This window comes from Mesoplodon bidens (genome assembly GCF_964165515.1).
Source record: "Mesoplodon bidens genome assembly, chromosome: 9".
Lineage (NCBI taxonomy): Eukaryota > Metazoa > Chordata > Mammalia > Artiodactyla > Ziphiidae > Mesoplodon > Mesoplodon bidens.
Window position 1 is genome coordinate 19,851,366 of NC_138166.1, and position 19,929 is coordinate 19,871,294.

Genomic DNA, 19,929 nt, shown 5'->3' on the forward strand with positions numbered 1-19,929 from the left:
TCAGACATAAGCCATAATGTTCTCAAACAGCTGAACCACACACATATCCAACCATAACTATACCAAATATATTGAGTTTTTCATTTTAAAAACAATTGGGAGTTGCTATGTCATTACCTGAATGATACTTTTTCAGTAGAATTGTTAAATATCTGACCTACTCCCAAAAGCTATGGCTTTTCTCACTTAAAAGCCTGAATGGTTTTCCTCATTTGCAGTCATTTTTGCTTTTTCTTCTTTAGTCTAACGTATTTTTCAGCATAACTTTATCATGAAGCTGTTATTTCCACCACAATTTTACATGGGGAACCTAAAAGCTTTGCGCATCTCTGTACAGCAGACATTGCTCATCTTTGTTAAGCTCAGGTGTGTACATATGACTTCCAGCTCTCTCAGTTTTGAGGACTTTTTCATCCTATCACCCCAGCCCAGCTCCTACATTTATCATGGACTGTATCATCTATGCTTCCACCTTTTAGTTTGTTGCTGTTGTTTAAATTTGAGAAGTAAAGGAATTTAACTTTATCTTGGGCTCCCTCTACTGTTTGGGATAGTTATTTATCAACAAAGAGATATTTCAAAGCTAGTTAATAGTCGTGACTGGTTTTGTTTTGGTTGAGAGATATTTGGCAGCCACAGGTGGGTTGAACAAACACTGTGAATTCACAACTCTAAGTATGAATGTGTTCATTCTTTCTCTCAAGAGGAATGGCAATCAATTAAGGCTGCTAAGTATTAGATAGAGGTTATGTGAAGCTGCACATACATACGGTGCATTTTAGAACTGTAGTCAAACCTGGTTTTAATATGAGGGCCATTATTCCCTTCTGAGCAGCCATCCTCCATCAGATTTAGCAAAGAAAGGATTTTTCCAGCATCAGAGTGTCAGCTGTCACCGGAGGACATTTCCAGTCTTCCAGCTGTCATTTGAGTAGCCAAGAAAATTGACAAGATGGAATTTTTTAAAGAAGGAAATAAACATTCCATTTTCTCTTTAGAAATTGTTAGAATTTTAACACAGGTCATACTTGAGTAACCCCAGTTACTGTTTAAAATGGCCCAGCAGAGAATCTGAGTCCCATGGGCTCTTTCCTGGAATGCCAACTCCATGCCAATGCCTCAGAGGTCACCCAGGTGCTCTGGGCAGTGCTTGGTCTTCAGCAAGTCATCAGTGGTGAGTTCTAACTGCAAAAGACCTGGAAGTGGTGTCTGTTTCACATGGATCCGTAGTTTGTCCTTGATTCTTCTTTCTGCCTTTTCGTCATGCTCTAGACTGGGAAGCTCGCATTGACAGCCACGGGCGGGTCTTTTATGTGGACCACGTGAACCGCACGACCACCTGGCAGCGTCCCACATCAGCAGCCACCCCCGACGGGATGCGGAGATCCGGGTCCATCCAGCAGATGGAGCAACTAAACAGGCGGTGGGTGATCAGCATGCGGTGAGCCCCTATAAAGCAGTGAAAGGAGAAGGGCAGCTAAAGAAACCCCCTTTTATACTTTGCTGCTCAGATTGTGTGAGGAAACTGCAAAGTAATTAACCCATTCATAGTTAGTACCTGGAAAGCTGGATTTAAAATTTGGTGAGGAGACAAGCTAAGCCTAAGTGTCATTTAAAGATGGGGAATCCTCTTGACGGCCCAGGCTCGAACACAGGTGTTCTTAGCCAAGGGCCCATGGACCACCCCCAACCAGGTATTCACTGAGGGTGTCAGTGTTCCAGGAACCATCCAGAAACTATATGCAAAATTATACATGGATGCACATTTATCTACCAGACTCATACATATCTGTCATAAGATTCTCAAACAGGTCCAGAACCCAAACAGTTTGAAAATATTCCAAGGATAGGTTTAACAGAATACTAAAAGCTGCCTGGAGAAAAAGCTGTCTCATAAATCTCTATATTCATGCCTACCCTGGTCCCATAATTGCTATATACTCAGAAATATACATTCTTAAAAAGGTTTCATCATAGAGAAGCATTTAAAAATACTTTTTGAGAATTGTTTTGTCTAAAAACTAGACCCCTTACTAGTTTTTAGTAAGTATGTAAAGATGTCATTTTGTTTTCAACATGCAGATGAAAACCTAAACAGCAGCTCTCCTGTGCCATAAGCTAGTACGAGCATCATACCCAATATCTTGCTTCTTTAAGACCAGGGCAGTGGCTTTTGGATACTTTTAGTAGCCAGGAGTGCAGACTGCAGGCCCAACTACATTTGTATCCACATGAAGTCTTCCTAGTGTAAAATAAAGGAAAAAGGTGGAGAGGGACTAAAAAGAATAACTAACTGGGGTTGGGGGACACAGCTGTTGATAACAAATACCCTTTGAAAGTTAACTGTAGCCTCCAGAAAAAAAAAGTAGACAATTCAATCCTATTAAAATTACACAGAAACAAAAAATTGAACTTCTGGTTACTGTTGTTGTAGAGAGAGAAGTATGCTTTAGGTGAAAATCACCAGGGGTTCTTTTATTGCTTGAGCATTTGGAAGACATTTGCTTTCCATTTTTCCCCCTCAGTACCTGAGTGTTTAAGTCATTAATAAGAACCATAACGGGTTTTCATTGGCAGTGTATTTCTCTAGTCATTCCCACAGAAAGAAAGCATATTACAAAGAAGAACATATTAAATATAAATGCACCAAAATCCATGGGAGTGTCCTTTCATGGTGATTGCAACAAGACTCCTACAACTAAAAATGCAAAGGACAGGGTTTCCCTGATGGCGCAGTGGTTGAGAGTCCGCCTGCCGATGCAGGGGACACAGGTTCGTGCCCCGGTCCAGGAAGATCCCATGTGCCACGGAGCGGCTGGGCCCGTGAGCCATGGCCACTGAGCCTGCACGTCCAGAGCCTGTGCTCCGCAATGGGAGAGGCCACAGCAGTGAGAGGCCCGCGTACCGCAAAAAAAAAAAAAAATGCAAAGGACACAGCAAGCTCATTTTACATAGAGACTGTGTTCAGATGCCATAGGCAGAAATAGCCTCAAGGTCTGTCTTGCCAGACAGATAAGCTGAAATAATTTACCAGACTAAGAAACACAGAGAGCAGCCTCAGTCTATATCTACAAGAGGTGTAGTTTGAACACTAAAACAAAACAGTAAACCAGAAGCAGAAGTAAACACCTTGACCCGTGACATAAAAATCCTTGGAAGTTCGTTCACGATGTTCAGGTTGTATAATATAAAAATGAGGCCAAATCCATCCTGAACCAGGAGAAGTGTGCAGGCTTTGATGTGTAAACCCCTGTGCCCTCCAGTGGAGCTGAACATGCTGAGAGAGACCAGACTTTGCTGAATAGCAAGTTGTATTTGCTGCATCCATGTGGACAGATAAAAAGAAAAGGATCTGAGCGATTTGAGAAAGTGCTTATTTCTTGTGAAAAATCCTACCTAGGGAAGGTCAGATAACCTTCAGATAAGTATTCAGGCTCTTCAATGCTTATTTTAACCTATTGCTTTCAAGCATTTAAAGTTTTCCAGTGATTTGGCCTGATAATGGCAGCCACAGAAGGTATACTGTCAGTCTTTTATCCATCGCAGATGTGATCACACACAGGGGGGCATGTGTTTGGTTAGCAGGAGAAATTTACACTCATCACCTTCTCACAGCAAGATGGAAATATTTCTCAGTGTTGCAAGAAGGAGTTTCTCTTGACTCCTGACAGGGTGATTGTGAAAGGCAAATGTGTTTGTGCAAGGAGATGCACATTGCAAAATGCGGAGTGGACAAAGTAGTGTGCGGTGACCACATTCCCTCGGCCACCCCCTAAGTGGCCTTTGTGGCTTTGCCACATGCTTCCACTGCAGGAAAGTACCTCATTGCATGCCTTCCACCTGGCACTCATCTCCATCCTACAAAAGCCCAACCTGAATGTCACATGGTCCCTGGAACCTCCCCAGAGCTCTCCGCACAGAGCCAGTGGCCACCTCCTCTGCAGCCCCATGACTGATGGCCCATCATGCCTGCCACTGGTAACTGTTCTTACCTTCTTTCTCATTCTTCTGTGTCCCTCGTCCCAGTGCCTGGATGGGGCCAGAGTTTACCAGGACCCAGTACAAGACCATTTCCCGAATTCATTCCTACACGTTCAAAATATCCTGAACGAACTAACTCTACCTTCTTCGCAAATATTTATTGAGGAAACCGAAAATATAAATACATAGTCTCATTTTAAATCGTCAACTCAAGTTTGATGTTTTACTTATTTGGATAAAATTATTATACTATTGAGAAATGCAAGTTTTAAGTAAGAAAAAAAAGGCTTATAATCCTACTGCCCGAAGGATTAGCTTTTTTAAAAAAATTAACTATCTTCAAATTTCATATGCACAGTCCTTATACAGCTATAATGATAATATAGCTTTATATTCATTTTTCACTTCCTACATTAGAAGCATTTTCATATTGCTACATAGTCTTAAGATTATCACTTAAATGATGATATTCCAATGAACAAATGTAATTTAGTTAATTTGACATATTGTTGGATGTTTCACTTATTGCTTTTTATCACTATTTTGGATAAGGCCCAAGTGTATGTAAAATATTAGGATCGTCTTAGAGTGTTTCTTTAGGGTTATATTCCCAAAAGAGCAGGCCAAGAGAGATCTGCGTGGTTTTGGTATTTGATATCAATGCTTAAATGTTTTCTAAAGTGTGTTTCTATGGGTTTACTTTGCTAGCAACAATACCTTGCCTTCCATCTCATCTTTTGATGGGTTTTTGCTGACTTAAGTGATTCTCCTCGTGTTTTGGTGCTTCTTACATTTCACTTCTTGGAGGGAAGGTCAACTTCTGTTTCCATGAGCTTTTCTTTTACCAATTTTATCTCCTCCCATGAGAATTGTCTGTTCCTATAGGCTTTGTTTGGTTGGTTTTTGTTTGGTTTGGTTCAGCTCGGTTTGGTTTTGGAAGGTTTCTTTATTTCTGGTTTGGTTTTGTGTGTGTTCCTCTGCAAATTAGACATTCCAGCTGACTTCCTTACCAATTTCCATAAACCCTATATAATATAAATATTTAATCTTTTTCTGCAAAAAATTAAAGTGTGAGGGGGGGACATTGAAGGATAATTTTTATTTATTTATTATTTATTTATTTATGGCTGTGTTGGGTCTTCGTTTCTGTGCGCGGGCTTTCTCTAGTTGTGGCGAGTGGGGGCCACTCTTCATCGCGGTGCGCAGGCCTCTCACTGTCACGGCCTCTCTTGTTGCGGAGCACAGGCTCCAGATGTGCAGGCTCAGTAGTTGTGTTACACGGGCCTAGTTGCTCTGCGGCATGTGGGATCTTCCCGGACCAGGGCTCGAACCCATGTCCCCCGCCTTGGCAGGCAGATTCTCAACCACTGTGCCACCGGGGAAGCCCTGAAGGATAATTTTTGATGAAAGAGAAGAGAACCAACTCTCTGAGCCCCTCTCTCATCTTTAGAACAAAGAGAGCCTCTGAGGCTGCGGCCCTGCCCTTGCTGGGTGATCCTCCACCGACTGCTGTGTGTCCTGCTTCCCCAAGACTGTCCTGACTTCAGCAAAGGCCAGGGGGTGGGTCTGGCACCTGGGATTTGAGGCTGTTGACTTAGTAAGGCCTGAGATAAACCAGGTGCAACTGAGGACATGTGAAGCAGTTTGTGAGATTGCTGACATTTCCATCAAATAAGGTTATATTTAGTCGTTAAAATTCTCTTCAGTGATCACTGCAATTTGGGAAGTAAAAGAGAGGCTACAGTGTGAGGTTTGTCTAAGCACTTTCCAGGCGTCTGTTGCTGAGTAACAAAGCGCCCCAAACTTAGTGACTTAAAACAACAATAACTGATTATTATCACCATTATCATCATGAGCATCATCCTCTCTCATGGTTCTCATGGTGGACGGGGTTCAGTGAGGCCCTGCTCTGGGTACCTCATGGTTGCAGTCAGAGGGTGGCTGGGCTGGAGACTCGCATATCTGGAGGTTGATGCCAGCTGTTGGCTGGGATCTCAGCTGTGATTGTCAACCAGAGCACTTCCACGTGGACGTTCCATGTCGCCTGGGCTTCCTCACAGCATGGCCTCTGTGTTCCATCACAAGCTGTCACTTTCATTATTGTCTGTTAGTCCAGGTAGCCACAAGACCTTCCCAGGTTCAAGGGGAGGGGACATTGATTCTACCTCTTAATAGGAGAGTAGTCAGGTTCTTGAAGAAGCTGTGGACTGAAAATATTGTTGAGCCACTTTTGGAAAATGCAGCCTGCCTTGAGCCACTTAGGGGATCCTCCAACAGCAGCTTCCTTGGTCTTTGGCAGTCCCCCTTCCTCCCCCAGGTCAAGGTCACAAGCTTAGGCGGCTTCTCATTGGCCCACTGAGTACCCCACGTGTGGCTGCATTACTTGAGTTCCAGCAAAAAGAACATCACAGACAGACAGCCTGCACCTTCCCGACAGCCTCCCTGCCACAGGCGTGTGGAGGGGTAAATAAAAGCAAGCGTTTGTCTCTCCGATTCCTTGCTCATCCCTACCCCTTCCACATTTTCTCATAAGAGGCCTTCTCAGGAATGCCTCCCAGTAAGTGCTGCAGGCAGAGCCATCTTCCGCCAGGTGTCAGGAGCGAGTGGCTGAGTCTCTTTAGATAAAATAAAGCTTAAAGAAAGCCCCGCACCAGAGAGCCTCAAACCTAGATGTAGATAACACCACCTGAAGAACTTGTTAGAAATGCAGATTTCAATTTTGCCCCAGTTTCTGTAATTATAATAATCACCCAGTTGATTCTCTGGCAAGTGGTCTGGAGACCACACTTGAGAAAAAAACCCCTCTTTATTTTTTATTTATTTATTTATTTATTTTTGGCCAGGTGGCATATAGGATCTTAGTTCCCTGACCAGGGATCGAACCTGTGCCCCCTGAAGAGGAAGCGTGGAGTCCTAACCACTGGACCGCCAGGGAAGTCCCCAAAACTCCTCTCTAAAGGTCAAGGAGAGGTCACTGGTCTTCAGAATCCCTGCCATGGAAGACCTTGTCCGTGTAATAATACCATCCCCATGCCCCCACCTTGGATTGCACGTGGCGACCTGGCTATTCGCTGCTCCCTGGAGGCTCCCTCCTCCTCCTCTTCACGCCTCTTCCTCCACTCCCACGTCACTTCTCTGAGCACAAGACCCATACAGCAACGCTCCCCTGGCTATTGTCACTTGTGTGACCTCAAGGACCTCCAGGTCAACATGTCCAAATCCACACTAAAATCTTCCCACCAACCTGCCCATCCTACATGGTCTTCATCAGTACCAGCACCTCCACCCACCTGCTCTAAGCGGGCGCCTTGAACTTCACAGTTGTCTCCTCTGTCTTCTCCAACCTCCATACCCAGTCAGGTCCCAAATTCTGTTGAGTCTACATGTAAAGTTATTACAAACTCTGCCACTAAAGATCTCGTCAGTCTGACCTCTTCCCTCATTCCTGCTGTGCCGTGAGGAAAAGGGAAGCGGAATTCCTGTCCTGTGCCCTGGTAGGGCTGAGAGACAGCAGGCAAAGTCAAGGTCATTTAGCGAGGAGGAAGAGGGGCTTCAAAGAGTGAAGGGAGCAGAGCTGAGCAAAAAGGAACAAGGCAGCTGGACACCTGCCTGCAAAACACAATGTGAATTAGGCAGGGAGGTTTAGGAAATTTCTGTGAGTGTTTTGTGGGCAGATACAGGTGATCTTCGTATCCCTACAGAATGTGGGTGTTCCCCGCCCCCAGCAGCATCCTTAGACACCAGCTTTTTCCACCACCCCTGCCTGGTTCCAGGCTTCTGCCATCTCCAGCCTGGAGCGATGCAGTAGTTCTCAGCTGCTCTCCCCGACTCCAGGGTCTTCTCCTCCCATGCCCTCCGCACAGGTGGGGGTCAGTGTAGAACTGGACATGCCTCTCTCTTCCAGAAGCTGCTCAGCCCCTACAGTGGTGGTTCTCAGAGTTGGCCCCTGGACCAGCAGCAGTAACTGCATCACCTGGGAACTAGTCAGAAATGCACATTCTTGCCTCCCCCCACCCCACCCCTGGACCTGCTGAATCCGAGAGACGCTGGGGATGGAGCTCGGCAGCCTGTGTTTTCACAAGCCCTGTAGGTGATCCTGATGCAGCTCAAGTTGGAGAACCTGGGCCTAGAGAAAAACATTCCAGCCGCCACTGGGCACCTGCTAAGCGCTCCCTGCCACCCCTGCGGGTTCCCTGGCACTGCCCAAGGCCCACACATCCTGACCATACCACCAACCTTCTCGGAGTTCTCCCAGCTGAAGCCTTTTGCACATGTTATTTCCTCCGTGTACCTTCCCTACAAGCTCCCCGACACGTCATACTCTGACTTCAGAACGCATGTGCCTTGGGTGTTTCCTCGTCTGTGTTCACACCTCTTACACACCTAGGCCAGCTCGTTCACCTCACTAGAGTCACGGTTCATGTGCATTTCCCCTCTTTGTTCTTTCCTGACTGTGAGCATTCAGAGGGCGAGATCGCATTCCGGTCTTCTCTTTGGTCTGGAAGTCCAACGCAGAGCCAGACACACTGGAAAAGTCAGTAAATATTTAGTAAGCACCTGGTTAGGCAACTGACTGGCCAACTGACTGACTGATTCCCCAACTTGGAAAAAAAAATCAAAGGAGCCTTCAAGTAAGCAGAAAGCATTTATTTGTCTGCCAGTGTGTTTTTAGCGTGTAACCTTTGCACACCCCTTGCCAGTCCTGTCAGTTACCTGTTAAATAAAAACAAGTGAGTAGAACTTTTATTTTAGTTTGTAGACTTATCACCGTCAGGGAGAGGCGCTTTGATATCTTAGTTGTAATGTTTTAAGTTCCTTCCCATACCATTATTTTAGATTTAGCTTAATTTCATTTAATGCAGGGTGATTTTTTTTTAAGTCACCATACATGCAACTCATCACAGCTTACAAAACAAAAAGAAGTCAAATCATCCAGAGATACTTGTAGTGTTAATTGTCTTGGGTACCTTGTGGGAATTTTGAATATTTCTTTCCTGACGTTTCTTGACATACAGGACAATTCTTTACTGATTTCCCCACTTATCTGATTCAGAGCATCAGCCCCTCAACAAGCCATCAAACCAAAGTTAACTCCTGTCTTTGCACTTTCTGACACAAAGGTACCAAAATATTCAGCGAACCATTGCTACAGAGAGGCCTGAAGAAGATTCTGGCAGCCAAAGTTGTGAGCAAGTCCCAGCAGGAGGCAGCGGAGGAGGTGGCGGGAGTGATTCAGAGGCTGAATCTTCTCAGTCGAGCATAGGTATGCAGGATGGGCCCAGACTCCTGGGATGTGGATAGGGTAGGGAAAGCGGGGCATGGGCGAGGCCCAGCAGGAGAAAGAGGCTTGGCACCAGCAGGGTAAAACAGACAGAAGTTTCCCACCAGGAACATAAAGGAAAAGTGGATTCACAGTGAAGAGACCTTGCACCTATGCGTCAAGGCAATTTTTTTTTTTTGGTGGCTTAATCATTTCTTATTAAGTAAATTTATTCGTTGGTGTCCTAAGGATGTTTTCCACTTATAAATAAAACATGCAATAGGAATTCATGGTCTGCTTCCAAGGGAGCCACATGACAACAATAGGAAGAAGACTTGTTTGCATTTAGAATAAAATACACAGCAGAAACTAACACAACATTGTAAAGCTATTACACTCCAATAAAGATGTTTTTAAAAAAAATAGGAAATCGTAAAAAAAAAATTTTTTTTTAAAGAATAAAATACATTCCCCCCTGAGGGAGGAAGCTGGGAGTAAAGAGAACCGGCAGGCTTATGACTATACATGGCCACCTGGGAGCATTTTTTAGCAAATACCATCAGCATCCACTAGGGGGCTCTGGTGTTCATTTCTTTGAATCTGCCTGAGTGGAACTCAGATGAGAATATTCAAAAGGCGTTAAGAGATTGATTTCTTTTTTTTAATTGGAGTAGAGTTGATTTACAATGTTGTGTTAGTTTCAGGTGTACAGCAAAGGGATTCGGTTATACATATATATTCTTTTTCAGACTCTTTCATTATAGGCTATTACAAGATATTGTATATAGTTCCCTGTGCTATACAGTAGGTCCTTGTTGGTTATCTATTTTATATACAGTAGTGTGTATCTGTTAATCCCCAAATTCCTAATTTATCCCCTCCCTCCCTTTCCCCTTTGGTAACCATAAGATTGTTTTCTCTGGAGAGATTGGCTTCTGCTTTTTATACCTGTAATAGCGTAAGATTATTACTGTAACATCCTAATAATCCAGTTTCTTTTTGAATTGGGTAAATGATGGCAGATTGACGGCTCTAGAACATTTGGAGCAAAGAGCCATGTGCTTCCTGTATTGCCAGGTCTCAGCTCTCTCTGCAAAAGCAGAAGAGTGGACATTCTCACGCCCTCTTTTAAATATGTATGTACACAGTTCCACCAACTATTTTAATTGCCTCCATTCTATTCATTTTATCAGATATACTAACTAAACTGACTAGCTTATGTATTTCTATTATTAATTTCTATTAATCTCTGAGAGAGATGTAGTAAAGTGATGGAGTAATTAGAAACATTAGGAAAAAGGAAGAGAAAATTTATTTCTGGGTTTGGTATTGGATCCAGTGGCATTTGCTGTATAACAAGCCATCCAAAGCTTAAGCTCACAGCCATGCATTTAGCCCTTAATCCTGCAGGTGGGCAATTTGAGCTGAGCTCTGCTGGGTGGTTCCTCAGGCCACTGGGCTTACACGTGCATACTTGGTCAGCTGTGGAATTGGCTGCAAGCTGGCTGGCCTGATGTGGCCTCAGCCGGGGCAGCTTGTCCCTGCTCCCCATGGCTTTTCATCTTGCACAGGCTGTTCTCGTGATGAGGGAGAGAAAGTGGGGACCCACAGGCCTCTCAAAACCCTGGCTCAGAACCTCTGGCAAATTCTGTTGGTTAAAGCAAGGCACAAGGCCAGCTCCATTCAACAGGGTTGCAAAGTTCCATACCAATGGGGATGCAGGGAGGGGAAGAATTGTGGTCCTTTCTGCAAACAAATTATCATAGCTGTGGTGAGCAACTCATAAAGAAAGTAAGAAAAAAGTCATTGGGATAAAAGGGACGAGGTATTCGAGGACTTGATCCTAACTGCAGTTGTACAGGAACACTCCTAGGAAATAATGATTCTTAACTGACAGACACCGAGTGATAGGACACCCGGCCCTATCACTGTGACAGCTGGTCGGATCACTATTCAAAACAACAGTCCTCTCCAGCTGTGCAGGTGAAGGCTTGTGGGCTGCTGGTGCCACAAGAGAGAAGTCCTCTATTTGAAACGATCTTTTCCCAATGCCTTTAGTTGCTTTGCTTCACTTCCAGATCTGAGGAGAGATGGGTCACTTTCTCCAGTGAACTCACAAAAAATCACCTTGCTGCTGCAGTCTCCAGCTGTCAAGTTCATCACCAACCCTGAGTTCTTCACTGTACTGCACGCCAATTATGTGAGTGTTCCCACACACAGAAGGGGCCTGGCCTGGCTTCCAGCAAGACCCGAAACACAACTTTGCAAAGTTATTGGGTAGATTAAAGAGGGTAGCATTTTAACTAAGGCAAGAAAAAAGAAAAAAAAGAGCAAAAAGAAAAAAGATGGCTCTTTTTTGCTCTCTGTGAGTCTCCCAAAAAGGAGAAAAACTAGATTTGGAAATGCTGTAGCTTCTGTGGGTTTTTGTTAGGTTCAGATGTGTTCATATCAATGAAAGTAATTTGGAAACAAAGATGTGTTTTTATTATTGTTAAAATTTTTAAGGAACACAATTATGAAGTTGACGGATTCCCTTCAGCCTGAAGCATTTTATAAAATCACTTTCATTAAAGAAATTTTAGAACAGATAAATAACTAGGTTTCCTTTTCCTATAATTAGTTTTTCAAGTAACATGCTTAAGGTAAATTTGATGTGATTTTTACATATGTAGTTTTTTCATTTCTTTTTTTTTTTTTTGTATTGTCGAGGAAGCAATGACATTATATTACTATAGTCATTACTTTTTTTTCATTCGACAAGTGTTTCCTGCAGTTCAGGCACAGATCTAAGTGCTGGCGTCATAAAGACAGATTAGGGTGACACCTGCTGAGCAGAAGCTCCGCATTTTGTGGAGCAGCAGACGTGCAGAGATGCATCTAACGTGACAGGACAGCGCCTGACCTCAGGGAGGAACAAGGTGCTCTGGAAACACAGGGAGCGGTCCTGAGGAGGTGACTGCTGAATTCAGTCCTGAAGCTTGAAAGTGGGAGGGGCAGAGGTTCCAGGCTGCAGGAGGAAGGACTCAGCCTGGGGCTGGGCCCAGTGGGGCTGGAGCGTGGTGACGGGCAGAGCTGGGAAGAGGGCGTGTAGGGGTGAGCAGCAAATTTCCTGGTACATCACGGAAAGGAGCCTGGATCTACCTCGGTAGGCGCGACAGGAGCCAGCAGTCTCAGATGTTATCATCAGTTACATGATTCAGTGTTTGAGGAATTCTTTTCTCTGGCAGAACTGTGGGAGAGGGACTGAGGGGGCTACGACTAGAGGCTGGCTCAAGTGCTCAAGTGAGCGATGATCAAGGGCTGCCCTACGGAAGGGGCTGGGAGCAGAGAAAGAATGACTCTGCTCGGGAGATATTTCAGTCGCTCTTGGGGCCACTGTGATCGAGGGGGATGGGAGATGAGGACGCCAGAAAGTGAGTCCTCTCTGCTTCGAGCCCCTGAGTTAGGTGGTCGTGTCCCCAGTTAGCAGTAGTTTGATTAAGGGATGCAGGCTATGGCAGGGGACGAGGGACCAGTTTTGAGCAGGTTATATTGGAGAAGCCTCTGGGACCTCCAGTGGTTAGAGCCAGAGCAGCCGCCCAGGGGTGCAAGGGGCGAGTCACGAAGCGGGACAAGGATGCCAAGTAGTGATGCCCTCAGCACTGGGCACCAGGTGGCCCTGAGCCAGAAGGAGCCACTGTCCCAGGCTGCTCTGGCAGCGAGCAGTCTCTCCTTGAACCACAGACGCACCAGCCCCAGGTAGCATAAAATGCTTATTTGGCACAATTAGAAACTCGTGAAACTTTCTTCACTTCTTCTCATCCCCCAACCCCTCCACACACACACACACGCATGTGCGCGCGTGTGCGCACACAAGCACACACACACACACAAGTTTTTACCTAGCAAGGAGTGGCAGACCTCTGAAGGTCAGCCCTAAATCCGCAGGGAACCTTAATTAATACACCCTGCTATAAAGACAGCTAAGATGGACCACGGGCGCACCTGTGCAGTCAGCGGAGGCAGCCGGACGGAGAGGAAGCAGATGCTCAGAGAGTCAGAGGGACACTTGGGAGAGCAGAGCCCAGCTGGGGCGGGAGGAGGGAGGAAGGGGGAGGGCAGCTCTGAGATGCGGGGCAGGTCCACAGCGTCCAGGATGCTGAAGCAGTGGTAGAGCCAGACCGCCCGGGGGGGCAGGCGTTTACTTCTGCAGCAAGAACTCTGCTTCCGAGCTCCACACCCCACCCCCAGCTCCCAAGGCTCACAGTAAATCCCTGTGTAGCAATCACGTCACATCCCATTAAGGTGCTCAAAGTACGCTTGGTCTGTGTTTCTCCTAATCCCCACTGCCTTCCCCATTGGCCCCGACCCCCTCTCAGAGTGCCTACCGAGTCTTCACCAGTAGCACCTGCTTGAAGCACATGATCCTCAAGGTCCGGCGGGACGCGCGCAACTTTGAACGCTACCAGCACAACCGGGACTTGGTGAATTTCATCAACATGTTTGCGGACACTCGGCTGGAATTGCCCCGGGGCTGGGAGATCAAAACAGACCAGCAGGGAAAGGTGAGGGTGACTGCAGTGGGGGGCCTTCCAGCAAAAGGAGAAGACCGGTGAGCAGGCGGTGAGGAGGGAGCGTGGGGAGGGCAGGGAAGGCTGTGCCTGAGACGTGCCATTGGCCACCAGGAAGGAAGGAGGGGTAACTACCCACACCCGGGTTTCTGCCTTGTGATGTGCGGGATGTTTTCAAGCATCCCTGGCTCTGCCCACTGGTGCCAATAGCATCTCCACCAAGTTGTGACATTGCTGTGTGTTCTCTGGGTGGGGAAGGGGTGGGGTGTTGGCGGTGGGGGGACAGTATCACACCCAGTTGAGATCTGGAACTGGTTTTAGGTTTGGAACCTGAAACCAGATTCTGTTCCATGACCTTTCTATTGTTTTGTCTCCTTAGACAGCTCACTCTCAGGGAATGAAATTATTAGCTAACTGGGAGTGACATTATTAGATTACTCATTGTGATTTCTCTAATAAGCCTTGAGTTATTAAAACAGCCTGGCAAACAGGGACTGGGTGAATTGGGCCCGTGCAATGTTATTGGCTTGCATTTTGCGTTCGTGTGACCTTAACCAAAACTGGGCTTTCCCAGGAATGCTGTAGAAGCCTAGCTGAGTCTGCTAAAGCGAGGATGCTTTTCCTTAATCACCATCAGTCATCTCAGTGTACTTATAAGACAAGGCCAAACAGTTTACCAAGGAATTGTCCCTGTGTAATCTTTTACAAACTTTGGTAGAGAGAATCCCTCCCTCTTTTAGTGGCAAAGGAATCAGAAGTGTTGCCAGTAGACACATGTCTCAGTGGGAAACTGCATCACACAGCTCCTTTCCTCTGTGACAGTGAACATGCAAAGCCACGGTTCCCCAAAGTGGGCTGATGGGACATCACCGTGCCCTGGGAGCCAGAAATCCCCCCACAAACATTTTATCATGCCTAAGAACCTGGGCTCTCTGGAGTATGGGGGGAAAGATTGTGTCCACTAATTAATGCAAGTCCATCAGTACAATGACTCTCTATGACCAGCTCTGTAGTCGGGGATGAACTGGGCGAGGGGTGCCTCATGTATGTAAAAAGCCACCACAGCCAGATTTCGTTCCCCAGGACTTTCTTGTTGACTGGATGTTGCCTCCACTGGGAGAATGATGGTGACACATGGTCATTTTCATGATGTGGTGACAGCTTTCTATGCAAAAGAAACAGAGCAGGTTCCAGAACCCTAGTCCATCTTCTTGTTCCTCGCTTGGCCAGTCTGCTTCTTTCTTTATTGACATGTTCAGAGTCAACAGCCTTCACTTTTAGTGTATACTGTGTAGGAAGAAGAGGGCTGGGGCTGAGCTGTTTGGTGTCTTTGAATGCACTGTCATCCCCACAAGGAGGACAAAATGGCATCTGACTCATCTGTTGTCTTGGAAATCTGAGGAAGGTGGACACAGCCTCCGCCCAACATCGGTGGAGATTGCATGTGAGCCTCAAGTTGGCTCCAGGGCTGTGCTGAGGAGGATGGTTATTATCCAAGAGGTGGTGGGGCTTCAGGTGGTGAAACAGGTGAGACCCCGTCTGCGGCAGGCATGAGATGGAGGCGGCCTCTACTAAGGACTGAACACATAACAACAAAATAAGAAGGGGCTTCTGAAGACCTGCTACTACATGAAGGAAACAGAATCTTTATCTTGAGAAAAAGCATATAATTTTCTTCAGAAAATAGAAATGAATATTTTAAAGATAATCTGCTTATTATACATAGAATGGCACAAGACCATATGACTTCTGTTGAGCAAAAAGAAGCCACACACAGAAAACAATCCGAGAGGAAGCAGACATAAGAAAACCGAACCAGCATGGGATCTAGCAATCCCACTCTGGGTATTGATCCAAAAGAACTGAAATCAAAATCTCAAAGAGCTATCCATACTCCTATGTTCTTTGCAGCACTAATCAAATAGCCAAGATATGGAAACAACCTAAATGTCTGTTGATGGATGAATGGATAAAGAAAATGTGGTGTATACATACAATGGGGTATTACATAGCCTTAAAAAAGAAGGGGATTCTGACACATGTTCCAACATGGATGAACATGGAAGACATTATATTAAATGAAATTGGTTAGTCACAGGAGGACAAAGATTGCACTATTCCATTTATACGAGAGATCTGCTCAAGCTCATAGAAACAGACTAGAATGGTGGTTGCCAAGGGATGGAAGCAGGAGGAAGTGGGGAGTTTCTATTCAGTGGGTAGAGAGTTTTTGTTACACAAGATGAATAAGCTCTAGAGATCAGCTATACAATATGGTACCTATAATTAACAGTACTGTACTATACACTTTAAAATTTGTTACAGGGACTTCCCTAGTGGCACAGTGGTTAACAATCCACCTGCCAATGCAGGGGACATTGGTTCGAGCCCTGGTCCGGGAAGATCCCACATGCCACGGAGCAACTAAGCCTGTGCACCACAACTACCGAGCCTGAGCTCTAGAGCCCATGAGCCACAACTTCTGGGCCTGCATGCAAAAACTACTGAAGCCCACACATCTAGAGCCTGTGCACCACAACAAAAGAAGCCACCACAATGAGAAGCCTGCACACCGCAACGAAGAGTAGCCCCCGCTCGCCACAATTAAAGAAGGCTCGCATGCAGCAGTGAAGACCCAACACAGCCAAAAATAAATAAATAAGTAAATTTAAAAAAAAAATTTCGTAAGAAACTAAAACTCATGATAGGTGTTCTTACTACAATTAAAAACAAGAAAAGAAAAGGACGTGGGCTAAATAAATGTTTTAAGATTGCAAGGAACAACAAAATGTAATAGCATAGGGATAAAACAGAGCAGAACTGACACTATGTAAAATCACATCATTAATATAGAATATGAACATGGAAACAGCCCCCAAAGCACAGGGAAAGCACCAGATTGCAAACAGTGAAGTATAAAGTGGAAAAACAATGTAAAAACCAAAAAAAAGAAAAAATATATTTCTCAGCAAGAACCAGTTTAATATTGACCAATTTAATAATACAAGAACCCTCAAGATCCCTTACCAATGTGCTCTGCTATATAAGTTACATGTTTACTTGATTTACTGTTTTGTCTGTTTCCCCTGGCAGAATTTTAAGCTCCTTGAGAGCAGGGATCCTTGTGTTACTCATTGATGAAACCTCTAAGGGCCTAGAATAGTGCCTGGCACATAGTTGGCCCTCAATAAATCTCTGTTGGATGAATGACTTATAGATGTTCTTCAAGAAGAAATCAGAATACAGTAGCAATAAGTAAATATTAAATATATTAAATTGGTAAATATTGAAAATACAACTTTGATCTATAACAAACTGTTCAGGTGGGCAGATTAATTGGACTCACTGAGCTACAGTAAAATTAATTAAGGGCTTCCCTGGTGGCGCAGTGGTTGAGAGTCCGCCTGCCAATGCAGGGGACACGGGTTCGTGCCCCTATCCCGGAAGATCCCACATGCCGCGGAGCGGCTGGGCCCGCGAGCCATGGCCGCGGAGCCTGTGTGTCCGGAGCCTGTGCTCCGCAACGGGAGAGGCCACAGCAGTGAGAGGCCCGCGTACAGCAAAAAAAAATAATAATAAATAAAAAAAATAAAAATAAAAAATTAATTAAAATAAATGCTATATTTACACATACTCTGGAATGTCTTTAGAGATTTTTAAAATCTTATCAATATACAGCCATGATAATGTGAAAGTTATTTACAAAAGAATTAAAATAAGACAGGCTTCAAATTTCCCATCCATAAAACTAAACTATAGAAACCCAGAGAGCAATGACTACAGGTTATTGATGAGAAAGGTAGTAGCCCAATAATCCTATTTCCAGAAAAATTGTTATCATTGAAGTGTGAAGACAGTAGGGAAAAAAACCTCATGTACAAGATTTCAGAGCTCACCCTACTCTTTTGCCTGCCCTAAGAAAACACCAAAAACCATTCTCCAGATGACTCACAAATAAAGCAGGGGAAATCAATAATGGGAAAATCATAGCATTAAAAATTATGGTGGTGGGTATTTAAAATCAATCAAATCCACAAATATAAGTGTAAATAATTGCTTTAAGATTTTAATGCTTTAAAATATATTGGAAAAGGCTCAGTAAAATATGGGAAAATATGTATAATAAAAATGGAGTACGTGTATAAGAACAATCTGGACCAATATCCACAGACCAGAATTAAAAAGATAAGGAAACAGGAAGTGGGTTGGTGAACAGGGCAAGGAAAGTTGTGCTAAGTTCCTAGTTGGGTGTAAGGGGGGTCAAAGCGGATAATTTGAAAAACAATGGCTAAATATAGTTACTTGACAGACTTAAAAGGCAACCATTGTAACATTTAAAGCAAGAGTTTTCTCTTTTGAATTCCTACAAAAGATAAAATCAAACAAAATACAGTTGATGTAACAAAACACACAAAAAAACCCACAAGGAAGGAAAGAAAATTAAATTAATAAAATAAAATAACAACAGTAAAGCCAGGCATAACAGTCGTGGCAGCAGGTGGAAACAGGATGAACTTAGTATTCCTAGTAAGAAATAGTATCTCCTTACCAAAAGGAGATACTATCAGATTTGATAGCAAACAAACCCAGCTTAAAAAGAAACATACCTAAGAAATGATTCAGAAAGTTTAATAGTAAAAGAATAAATATTTAATATAGTGTGAAAACAATAACAGAAAAATCAGTGGTGGTGTATTAATATCATACAAAGGAGAGTTGAAATTCAAATCTTTAAAATGGAGTCAGAGAAAAATTTTATATTAATCAATGGTTCAATTAAAATAAAGATACAATAATCATATACACCTTGTGAACCGAAGAACAACATACATATTATATAAAGAAAAATTTATTTTTCTTTTCTTTTATTTAAATTTAATGCAATCTCTTTCAAAAACTTTATGACCTTAATTGCATACAATTTTTATCTGTCAAGTGTATCTCAATAAAGGTGAAAAAATAGAGCTTACATGAATGGGTAAACAAAATGTGTTATATGCATACAATGGAACGTTTTTCATCCTTAAAAAGGAATGAAAATCTGACATGCTACAACATGAATTAACCTTGCAAACATTATGCTAAGTTAAATAGGTCAGACACAAAGGACAACTATTATATCCCATATGAGATATCTAAAATAGTATTCATAGAAACAGAAAGTAGAATAGAGGTTACCAGGAAGTGAGGGGAGGAGGGAATGAGGAGTTATTTTTTAATGGGGCCATAGTTTCAGTTTTGAAAAGTGAAAAAATTTAGAAGATGAATAGTGGTGATGGCTGCACAGCAAAGAGAATGTACTTAATGCCACTAAATTGTACACTTAAAAATAATTAAAATGACAAATTTTATATTTTACCACAATTTTTAATAATCTTTTATTTTTTTATTGAAGTATAATTGACTTGCAATATAATAGTTTCAGTTGTACAACATAGTGATTCAATATTTTTATAGCTTGTACTCCATCTACAGTTATTATAAAATAATGGCTATATTTCCCTGTGTTGTACAATATATCCTTGTTGATTAGTCATTTTATACATAGTATATTGTATCTCTTAATTCCCTACCCTATCTTGCTCCTCCCCCCCTTCCTTCTCCCCACTGGTGGCCACTAGTTCGTTTTCTATATCTGAGAGTCTGTTTCTCCTTTGTTATATTCATTAATTAGTTTTATTTTTTAGATTCCTCATATAAGTGATAACATACCGTATTTGTCATTCTCCATCTGACTTACTTCACTAAGCATAATACCCTATGTGTCCATCCATGTTGTTGCAAATGTCAGAATTTCATTCTTTTTTATGGCTGATTAGTATTTCACTGTGTGCACGTGTGTGTGTGTATACACACACACACACATACATAAATACACCTCATCGACTTTATCCATTCATCTGTTGATGGACACTTAGATTGCTTCCATATCTTGACTATTGTAAATAATGCTTCTGTGAACACTGGGGTGCATGTATCTTTTGAATTAATGTTTTCATTTTCTTTAGATATATACCCAGGAGTGGAATTGGTGGCTCATATGATAGTTCTATTTTTAATTTTTTGAGGACCCTCCATTCTGTTTTCACAGTGGCTGCACCAATTTACATTCCCATCAAGAATGTACTAGGGTTTTCT

At 43.5% G+C, this 19,929-nt stretch overlaps 1 protein-coding gene across 3 annotated transcripts in view; it reads left to right on the forward strand.

Moving 5' to 3' along the window:
• HECW1 (HECT, C2 and WW domain containing E3 ubiquitin protein ligase 1) overlaps positions 1 to 19,929 on the forward strand; it is a gene marked incomplete at both ends in the record, with an annotated part of 546,121 nt that overhangs the window by 443,040 nt on the left and 83,152 nt on the right. For all 3 annotated transcript variants that reach the window (XM_081244601.1, XM_081244600.1, XM_081244602.1), the window contains 4 exons: positions 1,273 to 1,423; positions 9,102 to 9,244; positions 11,320 to 11,441; positions 13,600 to 13,785. In XM_081244601.1, the coding sequence (XP_081100727.1) occupies positions 1,273 to 1,423; positions 9,102 to 9,244; positions 11,320 to 11,441; positions 13,600 to 13,785 (602 nt within the window). The remainder of the gene's footprint in view (positions 1 to 1,272; positions 1,424 to 9,101; positions 9,245 to 11,319; positions 11,442 to 13,599; positions 13,786 to 19,929) is intronic.